The sequence below is a fragment of the Triplophysa rosa genome, linkage group LG7 (assembly GCF_024868665.1).
Source record: "Triplophysa rosa linkage group LG7, Trosa_1v2, whole genome shotgun sequence".
Taxonomy (NCBI): Eukaryota; Metazoa; Chordata; class Actinopteri; order Cypriniformes; family Nemacheilidae; genus Triplophysa; species Triplophysa rosa.
The window spans coordinates 19427146-19439645 of record NC_079896.1 but is presented as its reverse complement, the minus strand read 5'-3'; the positions used below and the strand labels follow the sequence as shown (position 1 = coordinate 19439645).

Genomic DNA, 12500 nt, shown 5'->3' with positions numbered 1-12500 from the left:
TTGTAGAAGTTTAATGATTTAATCATCCAGTCTAAACAGATGAGGTGTGTGTTTATTGTGTTTCTTTATTGTGTGTGTGTGTGTGTGTGTGTGTGTGTGTGTTGTGTGTGTGTGTGTGTGTGTGTGTGTGTGTTCATGTTTGTATATCCCGGTGGGGACCTAAACCTGAATACACACCAACACATGGGGACTCGTGTCACTGTGGGGACCAAAATTGAGGTCCTCATGGGCACAAAAGCTATATAAATTGTACAGAACAATATTTTTTACAAATCTAAAAATGCAAAAAGTGTTCTATGATCTTTAGGTTTAGGGATAGGGTTAGGGATAGGGGATAGAATATACGTTTGTACAGTATAAAAACATTACCCTATGGACTGTCCCCACGGAGATAAGTAACCAGAATGGTGTGTGTGTGTGTGTGTGTGTGTGTGTGTGTGTGTGTGTGTGTGTGCGTTTTGTGTGTGTGCTGTGCGTGCGTGTTCTGGTTATAGCAGCACAGTGAGGTCAGTGTTGTTACTCCAGGCTGCTAGTTGTGGTTTGCGAGACCATACTTTAAAAACACCAGAATTCAGTAGTTCACCTTAACACACAAGAATACAGACTCCTACAAAAAAGAGAGCTGAAAACACACACACACACACGAAGCACACACGCGCACACACACGCACACACGCACGCACGCACACACGCGCACACACACGCACACACACACACACACACACACACACACACACACACACACACACACACACACACACACACACACACACACACACACACACACACACACACACACACACACACACACACACACATACTGGTTTACTATCTCCGTGGGGACAGTCCCTAACCCAACCCCTAAACCTAAAGATCATAGAACACTTTTTGCATTTTTTGATTTAAAAAAATATTGTTCTGTACAATTTATAAGCTTTTGTGCCCATGAGGACCTCAATTTTGGTCCCCACAGTGACACGAGTCCCCATGTGTTGGTGTGCATTCAGGTTTAGGTCCCCACCGGGATATACAAACATGAACACACACACACACGCACGCACGCACACACATGCACCATACACACGCACACGCACGCACACACACGCACACATACACACACACACACGCACACACACACACACGCACGCACGCGCGCACAAACACACACACACACTCTCTCACGCAAGAAAGAAATCAGCATGTGTCCATTCATCCTCTCCTTTCATCACATCAGAGTTCAGCGAGAGAGAGTCTTTGAGAGAGTGTTTTGTCTTCAGGGCGAGTTGAGACCGGCTCACAATAACACACCTGATGTCTTCATCACAGGAAACACAACTGACGTTCTCAACCGATCACTTTCTCACTTTCTCTGTGTGTTACACATGCAGGTGTTCACTGTCTGTTGCTATAAAAACACAAAAAGAGTTGAGATGACAGAGTCAACAAGAAATCCTAAATGACTTGATTTACTTTGCTGCTCTTATTGTGAAGGATTGAAAGAGAAAGAACACTCTTAGCCTGCTCCTGAAGAAAAGTTTTATACAGAAAGTTTTAATTGTATAAAGCGTCTCAATGCTGTAAGAAAGAGAACAGTGGAGACCACCAGAAAACAGCAGGTGAAGACATGATGAATATGTGACACAACTGATTCCTTTCTTTCACACACATTAAAAAATGACTAAATGTAAATGTAAAACACTGAAAACCGTTTAAAACATGCCGCAAAATAAAACAAATGCTCAAAATGTTGTTTTGACATCAGTGGTCTAGTTACACAGCAGTCAGTGTGTGTTACAAATATCATGTGTTCATAGAATAAGATTCAATCTGAATGTGACTCTTGAGATTCACTGCAGATGTTTAGCTCTTGTGTTTAAATGGGTAAAATGTCAAATAAGCATCATGACACAGCAGTTTTGTGTGTGTGGAACATGATTACAGATGAAGTGATGATGATTGTTAATTGTACACCTGCTGTCCATCATCACATTCATCTTTAATAATTCAACCGCCTGTTATCTGAAAACACTGATGGTCAGTTAGAACACCTGGCACTGTTTCTCCTCCCATAATGCCCTGCTGCGTGACAACAGATGACTGTCATCGCACACACACACACACAGCTCTTTGTCCTCAAATGAACCCAATCATTAGTCACACAATGTGCACACACCAAACACACACACAGGACGATGGATTTGTGATTGGACACAACTCTCTCTCACGCACACTTTTCTAAAAAGTGTTTTATTTTAGAATTTGTTGCTGAAGTACATAAATATCACGATATCAAAGGTGAATGAATGGTTAAAGAGCTTCAGGAATATTCAAGGTGTCTCACTGAATATATACGTGCACGCACACACACACACTGGTGGTGTGACCCTCACTGACCTTTGACCTGTGTGTTAGACTGGGTGAGGGGTCGAGACGCTTCTGTTTCTTTAATGATAACAGTAATGAATGCAGACAGATGATTGTTAAACGTGCTGCTCGTCTGAATCCGTTTCATCATTGAACACTTGAAATGTTTAAAATAGAGAGAAAATAGTCAATATTCTTTATTGTTTCCATATGTATAAAATATAGTTGTGTTCTACATTTGAGGACTGCAAATGTCTCCAGACACAAACAACTTGACATTTACAAAATTTACTGAAGGATGTTCATATCTATTTCAAGATGTTATTCAGATCTCGAACACCTCTAACACGGTACATGTTCAAGACATCAGCCATTAAAAGCATTGCATAACGTTAAAAGAACAGTATTACTAGTGTAAAAATCATGATTTAAGCACAGATGTATTGTACCGCAGTACCTTCTGTGAGCTGAATGAACATGAAACACATGAAACTCTTTCCTTCAGTTTAAAACCACGAGACATCCCCTCACACACACACCATCACAGACGCTTTACACGAGGAAATGTGAACACAAGTGTGTGTGTGTGTGTGCGTCTTGTCTTAAGATTCTGTCTGTCTGAACGTTCTGTTGCCTGCAGACAATAACTCCCTGAAAACAGCTCAACTGTGTCCTCATGTCAACTCTGAACACACACACACACACACACACACACACACACACATCATCGTCTCTGTCTGCATCCGGTCTCCACAGATTTTATTTCTCTTCCAAACTCACACACTATCATCACAACTGTCAATCTGGAGATGACAACCATTTTTTTGGATATAATGTGCTACTATCAATCTACACAGTTTCCTGATGTAAAAAACAAAACTCGTTAGACTTCAGTGAATACAGATGCCAAGTCAAATGTGATGCAGAGCACAAAATACAACAGAATTATTATTAGCTTTACATATACTGACATATTAACACATATATAATGAATGCATTACAGCTGGTATATTTATATATACAGTATGTGTGTGCGTGTGTCCTTCAGCGCTTCACCCTCATGACTGCAGTTTTCTGTGTTTGTGAGATGTTGAGCTGTCGTCACTCACATCAGAACATCCACAGCAGCTGCAGTGACATCACACACACACACAATCAGAGAGAGACGCCGTATAAACCCAGTCCATATGACATGAGCCATAAACCTCATTCACATTACGCACCTTCACAATATATGCAGCACATGAATGAATGATAAAACTCAGCTCAGACATTCTGCTGAAGAAAGAAACACATGCAGGTCTGAATAATTACGGCGTCTCATTTTCCCTGTGTTTGTGAATCATGAAGGCTCGTGAATGTTCCTGAATCTGTTCTCATCGTGAATCACAGATATCACTGACTTGACATCCAGTCAAAACACACCTCAGTCATGTTATCCATGTGTGTGTGTGTGTGTGTGTGTACTCTTCACAAATACTGCCACACCGTTGGATCAAACCTGGGAGAAGATTTTTCAAACACAATGACATGCTGTTGGTAACTTACAGAAGCAGAATCACATCTGGTGTTGGAAATAAATAAAGCTTTAGGAACACTACAAATCTAAAACAAATGACTCCGAATGATTTACCTTTACATATTCTTTATATTTATATTTAGGATTCGGGAACATTTCAACAACACAAATGAAAAGTGTAACATTGAGGATCTGTTCTTCACATCATTCTCAGATCCTAAACCTTCACTAGACAACATCAAAAAGATCTTTTTATCTTACTCAATTATTTATCACTTCAGTTGTCAGGTCAGATCTTGTGAGAAATGTCAGTTTGACGTCTTTTGACTTAAAGATAATTACATCAAGTTTAGTTTTCATGCTAATATAAAGACAAACATTACACGTTAGTTTTAAATGCATTAATTTCCCCTTTTTATCGTCCGTCAGGTGAAAAAAAATCGCAAGGTCCTCAGAAGTCATTTTGAGGGGTCCGCTCTTTAAAGGGGTCATATGGCACGAACAGGTGTTGTTCTGTGTCTCTGGTGTGTTATAAGTTGCTCATGCATGTATTAGACGTGTAAAATTGCAGAAATGAAAGTGTGGGAACAAAAGAAACGTTCTATGTAAAGCGAACGCTCACCCAGACCTGCCTGAAACACCTCGTGTAGCCACACCCCCACAAATCTACATCAGTTGGTGGTCTGATTTGACTAAGACCGCCCAAATGTAGACGCAAGTAAGGTGGGCGTACCTGTCAGTACGACTGAAGAGGAACCTGATGATCTTATGAGTAACAGCAAACATCACGACCGGAGAAGAAAAGTCACAGGGAACGATGAATTGCTTTGGCAGAAGGGCAGATATGTTTATTAAGCACTTTAATATCTCAAATAATGGAGCTCAATATAGCAGAAGAAATTTCAAAATGTAAATGTTTTCAATGCGAATAGTCTGCTTGAGTTTAACGTCAGGTTCAGAAGTGAAGACGAGAGAAAGAAGAATACTGTCCAGGGTTCCTCTCTCGCTCTCTCAAACACAACCCAGAGTATGGCCTCACGGACGAGAGCAGCACACAGATGTCGTCTCACCGTGTTTGAACTTTGGCTTGAAGAAGAGAACAGATTTCAACCCCAGTCCTGAAACACAAATCTTCCTGCCGTCTGCTGCTCGACCTGAGTTCAAAATAACATTTGCATTTGAAAACCCTGACAGAAGCTTCCATCTCTGAGAACTCTGCATTTAGCACCGAACTCAACACACAGTTTAAATATGTAAATAAAGCAACAGAAAAATAAACAAACAATAACAAAACAGGTCCCACAGGGACTAAATGATGAAGTGAAGGAGGAGGATCTCTTCTGTAACGCCACAAACACTCAACACAACATAAGAGAAGATCTTCAACGCTCAGGCAGAATCAAATGAGAAAAACAAAACATAGCACCATGATACTATCATAAAGCACACACAACCGCTCTTTTCTCCAATGGAAGTCGTGTAAAAGGAGAAAACATCTTCTGCATACAGAAAGAGAAGTCTGTGTTTAGATCCAGCAAGATTCTTTTGAGTTGTGACTTTCTTACACACCCAATGTGATTAATGTAGTAGAAAAAAGTGATGATTTTTGTTGTACCGTCTACAATCCATGAATATTTGAATGTGGAAAATGTATTACAGAACTTACGGCTATTTTCAATGAGAATCTAATGAGAATGACTCACAAACACATTACAGTCATGAGAATGACATTTCTTTACATTATGCTGAGAATTTGCTTAATTTGTCACAATGCAGAACATCTCAGTAGCCCTAAACACAGACTACATGTAAAACAAATCTATATACATTGATTTTGAGTGAATTATGACCCACACGTTACCGTGAGATTTAAATGAATATGACAGAATGTTTGTCAATGTACTCTAGTGGCACATCGCCGTCAGTTTGCACGTACACAGGCCGAGACAAAACAAACATAAAACAAAAATGTACAGCCTTTCTGAACATAATTCTGATACAAACGAAGCATCAAAAGGCAAAAAATACAATTTAGGTTAAAAAATAAAGAAAATGTAAAAAAGGGAGAAAGTGCATCCACTGCCTATTAAATAATAAAGCTTTAAATTAAAAGCGTCCGTGTGCATCATGATCATCATTGACAGGCACAAGTATTCCACCGCGTCACCCGACGGCTCCTTCACTTCTCTCACGCTGCTTTCTTCTTCTTCACACCATCCACAGTCAATGATAGCGTTTGCTTTGGCACAGTCTCGTTCTGAATGATGAATAAAGATGAAGACATCTGAAAGAGCAACAAAACTAGTCGGGTCAGTATTTGGTTTAGTTCAGGGTATATACAGGAAATAATCATCGTTCAATGGTTCCAAACAAAACTCAACTTAAAGGGATAGCTCACACAAAAATACAAATTCTCTAATCATTTGCTCACCCTCAGCTTGTTCCAAACCTGTCTAAATGTCTTTGTTCTGCTAAACACAAGGGAAGATATTTGGAAGAACGTCAGTAACCAAACAGATCTCATCCCCCATTGACTCTCATAGTAGGGAAAAGAATGTGTTTGGTTACTGACATTCTTACAAATATCTTCCTTTGTGATCAGCAGAAGAAGGAAATTGATACAGATTTGGAACAATCTGAGGGTGAGTAAACGATTCTGTCTTTAGGTGAAACATCCCTTTAGGAAAGAGAAGAACAGATGAAACATCCCATCCTCACCAGTTATAACGGCGTCTCTTTTTTACAGTCCGATCCTTCAATCTGCAGCTGTAGGGCTTGTTTCAAGCTTATTTCAGTCTCTGCTATTGGATAACTGTCTAAGAGGTCCTGATGTCCTCTGCTGGGAACAGTTCTGGGGACCGAAACCCTCCCCAGAAACACCTGGTTTCCATGCAGATGATAGTTGGGATTGGTCATAATGCCGTTCCTCTTTTTCTCAGCACAACTCTGATGTGAGTGAATGTAAAACTGCTCGTGCGATTGAGGACAGTCCAGAGAACTGGACTTAGCCATTAAAATCTGACACTGTGGATCTTTCACTGCGATGCCGGACACCGGCTTACTGAGGCCGAGTTTCTTATCAAACTGAGTCAGCTCGTACTCCAGGACCTGTGAGCCGTTCTTGGACTTTTTCTTCTCACCAGACGTTCCTTTGTTTGAGCAGCCGTTGCCGTTCTTAGAGGCGTTAGTGGACCTGAGACCTGGTTTTATGTGGCTCCAATCCAACTCTGCGGTGGGAGAGCCCGGCTGAGTGCTGACAGACCTGGTGGTGGAAGACGGAGAAACGATGGACTGACGACTGCGACTGCGAGGCAGCGAATGCTGTTGGATCTGCTCAATGAAGGAAAGAGCGTGGACGCTGTCGATGGGAACGGTCTGGGCTGTGGCAGTGGATGAAGTGGTCCTCAGTGAAGAGTTCTTTGAACTTTTGAGGGAGTTGTTGGAGAGAGAGGACTTCTGTCTGTCCACCGTTGAGTCCGGTGACTCTGACGGAGAGCTGAAGGCACGGATGGGTCCATTGGATTGGCAGCGGTCTCCAGCTCCCGTGCTTCCAGAGCTGCTGGACTTTGTAGTCAGAGACTGAACTTTGGCACTAACTGACGCCGGTGTTTGTTGCTCAAGCGTGTGTATGGGAGACGGGTTGCAGCCGTTCAGACTTGTGCCACCGTATTTCTCCAAGAGTTTAATGATGGACGCGTGACCGCCTTTGGCCGCCACTCTCATGGCTGTTCGGCCGAACTGATCGGCGTGATTGGGATCTGCACCGTGTTCTAGAAGAATCTGAACCACATCGACGTGTCCCTCCTGAGCAGCGATGCAGAGAGCGGTGGCACCCTGGTTACACGTGTGGTCTACGACAGTGCCATTGTCAATCAAATTCCGAACAACTTTCACGTGACCCTGCCAGGCTGCAGACTGGAGAGCAGATCTCTTTTCATTATCACACGAGTTCACGTCTGCATGATAGTTGATCAACAGTCTGACCATCTCTAGGTGTCCCTGCCAACATGACACATGCAGCGCTGTCCTTCCTTCTGTGTCACTGGCCTCAACGTTGGCTCCATTTTCTAGAAAGTACTCTGCCATGGCCAGCTGATTCTCCAGTGCCAGGATGTAAAGAGTCGGACGGCCGTCCGCGTCCTTGAAGTCAATATCAGCCCCGTGACTCAGCAACAACTCCACGATATCCCTGTGTCCCTCCAGCGCTGCAACTCTGAGAGCGTTTCGCCCATCGTACCCTCGCTGGTCTAGAGATGACTCGGTCTCCAGCAGGATGTGCAGGCAGTCATAATGACCCTCTTGAGCAGCTAGAATCAAAGGCATGCGTCCGTCATTGTCAACCTCCAAGCAGCGGGCGCCTTGTTCGATGAGTGCATCACACACTTGTCTGTGTCCCTCAAAAGCTGCCATGTGTAACGGCGTCCAGCCCGCATCATCTCGATGGTTCTCATCCAGTCCTCTGTCCAGCAGAGTTCTCACCACCTCCACGTTCCCCTGTGCAGATGCAATGCTCAGGACGGTCCTGCCTTCACTGTCAATACTGTCCACTGCCGCGCCCCAGAAAAGCAGCGTGTTGACAACAGAAGCGTGTCCCATGGACGCTGCGGCGAGCAGAGGAGTTCTCCCGTTGTTATCAGTGTGATCCACATCCGCTCCTCCTTCTAGAAGCAGATCCACAACGTCCACGTGGCCTTCGTAGGCAGCCACCAGCAGCGGCGTCATGCAGTCTTTGTCGCAGTGGTCCACCTCGGCTCCGCGGTCGATCAGTAAACTCACGACAGCGCCGTGACCCTTGCTGGCAGGCACGCAGAGAGCGGCTACAGACAGTGCGGTTCTGCCGTCCACGTCCTGGTGGTTCACCTCGGCCCCGTGACCCAGGAGATGCTCCACGATTTCTCTGTGACCCATGTAGGCCGCAGCGATCAGTGCAGTTCGTCCTTCATTATCGGCCTTGTTGACTTCAGCTCCGTGCTGTAGAAGATTGAGGACGATGTCTTCATGACCTCCCCAAGCGGCCGCTCTCAGAGCTGTCCTGCTGTCTGCGTCTGCGCAGTCCACCCTGGCGCCTGCGTACAGGAGCGCGGACACCACCTCCGAGTGACCTCCCCAAGCCGCCGACCTAAGGGCGGTCCAGCCTTCGTGGTCCGTGTGGTTGATGTTAGCGTCGCAGCCGATGAGACAGTTGACTACCTTGGTGTGACCCTGTCTCGCAGCAAGAGTAAGCGCCGTCTGTCCGTGGTTGTCCTTCAACTCCATGTCAGCCTTTCTGGAGATGAGGAGGTTCACGACATCCAGATTTCCACTGTAGGCAGCATTGGCTAACAGAGTTCTCCCGCTGGAGTCGGTTTGATTGAGGGATGCTCCGTTATCCAGCAGAGTCCTGATGGAGTCTTCGCGTTCCAGGGCCTGCTGCACGATACATGAAGACCGATCATCTTCACTGCTGACATGAGCACCCGCTTTGACCAGCAGTTGAAGGACTTCCTGCTCCTTCGGTATGGAGGTGGACAGCGAGTCTTTAGCGGGCGTGCCGTTCCACACCATCCACAGAGCGAGATGAAAGGGCTCGATCTGCAGGTTGGAGTTGATGAGATGATAGGCAAACTCCTGCACCTCTAACGGTTTAAGCTGCTTGGCTCTGCAAGTGTAACTCATGGCCATCATTCGATGTCCTTCGGCTGCGTTGCAAAGGTACTTTTGTGTACAGTGTTTAACGTCCAGGAGCCATTCGGCGAAACTGTAGTGAAACAAGATCTTTGTGTTGGCCAGTCCGTCAACAAACAGCTTGGAGAGAATGTCCATCTTCTTCTGAAAGTCCTCCATGGTCAGAGTCGTGTTTTTAGTCCAGGTGGCGTGATAGAGCTCTCGGACGGTCAACGGCCTGCAGGCAGACAGAATCACGTTGAGGATGGGCTGGACTTTGGCAAACTGCTTTCTGACAAACAGCCTCTGGCAGAGCCACAGGTAGAGTCCGTTCAGAGTCCCGGGGATGTCTCGAATCTCCCGAAGCATGATGAAGTTTTCCACCACTCCGTCCAGAACGCGCTCAAGGTACAGGAAGCAGCCGCTGCTTTTGATGTGAAGTTGGTTCAGCATCTCCGCCGTCTCCTTGGTGAGGTGTTGCCGCAGCGCCTCCTCCTGGTCCAGCCGGTGCAGTATGTACTGCTGCACGTCTTTGACGATGTAGGCCTTCCGCAGGTCATCCAGACTGATCTTTCGAAAACCTGCCAGAATGAACAGAGAAATAACGGCTGATTAGTTTAGAGGTTTACACACAAATTTAAACGCATACAGATTTGACAGAATAAAACACATTCTTACAGCTAATATTGACTTCTCACATCTGAAGTGGTAAAGCAGATATAACAGCAAGACATAAGAATCAAAATAAGCAAACTACACGTCACACTTTCACAGTAAAATAACAGTACATTACAGTGAATCTTCTAGTGAATGGAATGCTTAAAGTCACCATGCAATCAAACACAGTGTTGCAGTGATTATTATAAATGATTTATCCGTGCACACCATTGTGTTCTTAAAATTAATCTGCACTTGTTATCTTTAAATCACAAACATTAAGCTCCTCTCCACCTCTCAACAACTCACAAAAAAGAGGTAGGCCTATACTCACTGTCCAATGGCCAGGCATTTTTAGCCCTCCACTGCAGGCCCAACTTACAACAAACCAATCAAAAAGGGAAGGGCAAAATAAAGCCCCACCCTACATTTTTTTCTAATTTCAGAAGCCGTTTCACTCGGATACACTTCACGATACGGAAAAAAAGTCAATCGCAACTTCCGTTTATGGTGACTTTAACGCATATGATGTTTTCTGTCTCAGAACTAGGACACGTCTGTCATCTGTGAGGAATATTCACAAGCTTCATATAAACTGTGTATATAAACTTCATATTAAGTGCAATATTACAAAATTCCTTGTATGTGCAAACATACTTGGCAATAAAACTCTTTCTGATTCTGTAATATTCACACAACTGAGACAACATGCCTGTTTAACAGAGACCCAAAGGACAAAACAAGCAGATTTCATTACAGTTCTCACGAACTCATGAAGGTCAAAGAAGAAAAGAAAGACCCTGAACTTCCGCTCACATACCCCTTAAAGGGACAGTTCACCCAAAACTGAAAATTCTGTCATCATTTACTCATGCTCATGTCATTTCATACCTGTATAAAAGATATTTGGAAGAATGTTAGTCATTTTCAGTTCCGGGACATCATTGACTACCATAGTAGGAAGAATGAAATGGTAGTCAAAGGTGCCCGAGAACTCTTTTTTTCTAAATTCTTCACAATATCTCATTATGGGGGGCAGTCGTGGCCTAATGGTTAGAGAGTCAGACTCGTGACCAGAAGGTTGCCGGTTGGATTCCCAGGGCCGGCGGGTAACGACTGAGGAGCCCTTGAGCAAGGCACCTAACCCCTACTTGCTCCCAGGGCGCTGCAGTGATAGCTGCCCACTGCTCCGGGTGTACATGTGTTCACCACTTGCTGTGCGTGTGTTCACTACTCTCTGGATGGGTTAAATGCAGAGGTCACATTTCGGGTATGGGTCACCATACCTGAATAATAGGTCACTTTCACTTCACTTCACTTTCACTTATGTGTTCAACAGAACAAAAAAACACAATCTTTTTTTCCCTACTATGGTAGTGGATGATGTCACAGAACTGAAAATTGCAAACATTCTTCCAAATATCTTTCTCTGTGTTCATTGGAACAAAGACATTTATACAGGTTTGAAACAACCCGAGGGTGAGCGCTTAAAGGGACAGTTCATTTAAAAATGAAAAACCTGTAATCTTTTACTGGTGACAGAGCAAAACATTTCTAGGGGAAAGATGAAAGTATTCAACAAACACATGACAACAATTCACTTTCCAAACAGCAGAAGAGTGCTCATGACGTTGAGAAACCCCAAAACACAACACTGATGACATCTTTCCAGAATGAATGCTTCATAAAACCCTTTTGCAGCTTTTATTCTTTGTCTCTGGTGCTTCAAGCCCGAGGCGACGGTCGACAGCTGAGGTTTCCCAAATAAAACCTGAGTGAAATTCAAGCCACAGCGTGAGACACACCTGTGGAAAATCATCCCACCTTCAGTAATGTCTCTCTTCTTCTCTCACAGGCCATTGGCTGTCATTATAAAGTTAATAGCTAACATTTCACTTCAGTCGAACACACTGATGACTGGATATCATCAACATCTGCCCCCGTTCTTACGCTCGGCCCCGGCCCGGGGTTGTTTTTGTCATTCGTGGGGTATTTTCCATGACCTGTCCCACAGGATATCATTCATTTGTGAAGCGTCTGACCCAGCCCTTCACCCCAGCTATTCAAAACACACAACCGTCTCCATGTGCGACTCTGAATGAAGGAAATAGAACGACTGAAAGAGGAAGAGGCCTTGTACGGGGACTGAAAGTGGGCCAGTGGAACAGATGACCCAAATAAATCCTTAAGCCAGCGGGCCTACACAGAACCAACTCATCTGTTCAAGACATGTTTGCTTTGGAACACTGACACCAGTTCACATGCTTTAAAATCTCTCTCGAGTCAAACATCATCTGAAGGATTTAAAGAGACCAGA

At 44.2% G+C, this 12500-nt stretch overlaps 1 protein-coding gene across 1 annotated transcript in view; it reads right to left on the bottom strand.

Annotated features, from left to right (window-relative positions):
- Positions 1-4705: 4705 nt before the first annotated feature.
- The window catches only part of LOC130557290 (ankyrin repeat domain-containing protein 50-like), an 8072-nt gene continuing 277 nt past the window's right edge, over positions 4706-12500 (bottom strand). Inside the window, exons 2-3 of the mRNA XM_057338951.1 lie at positions 6602-10134; positions 4706-6167 (exon numbers count right to left, since the gene is read on the bottom strand). Of these exons, the coding sequence (XP_057194934.1) occupies positions 6605-10134 (3530 nt within the window). The 3' untranslated portion in view covers positions 4706-6167; positions 6602-6604. The remainder of the gene's footprint in view (positions 6168-6601; positions 10135-12500) is intronic.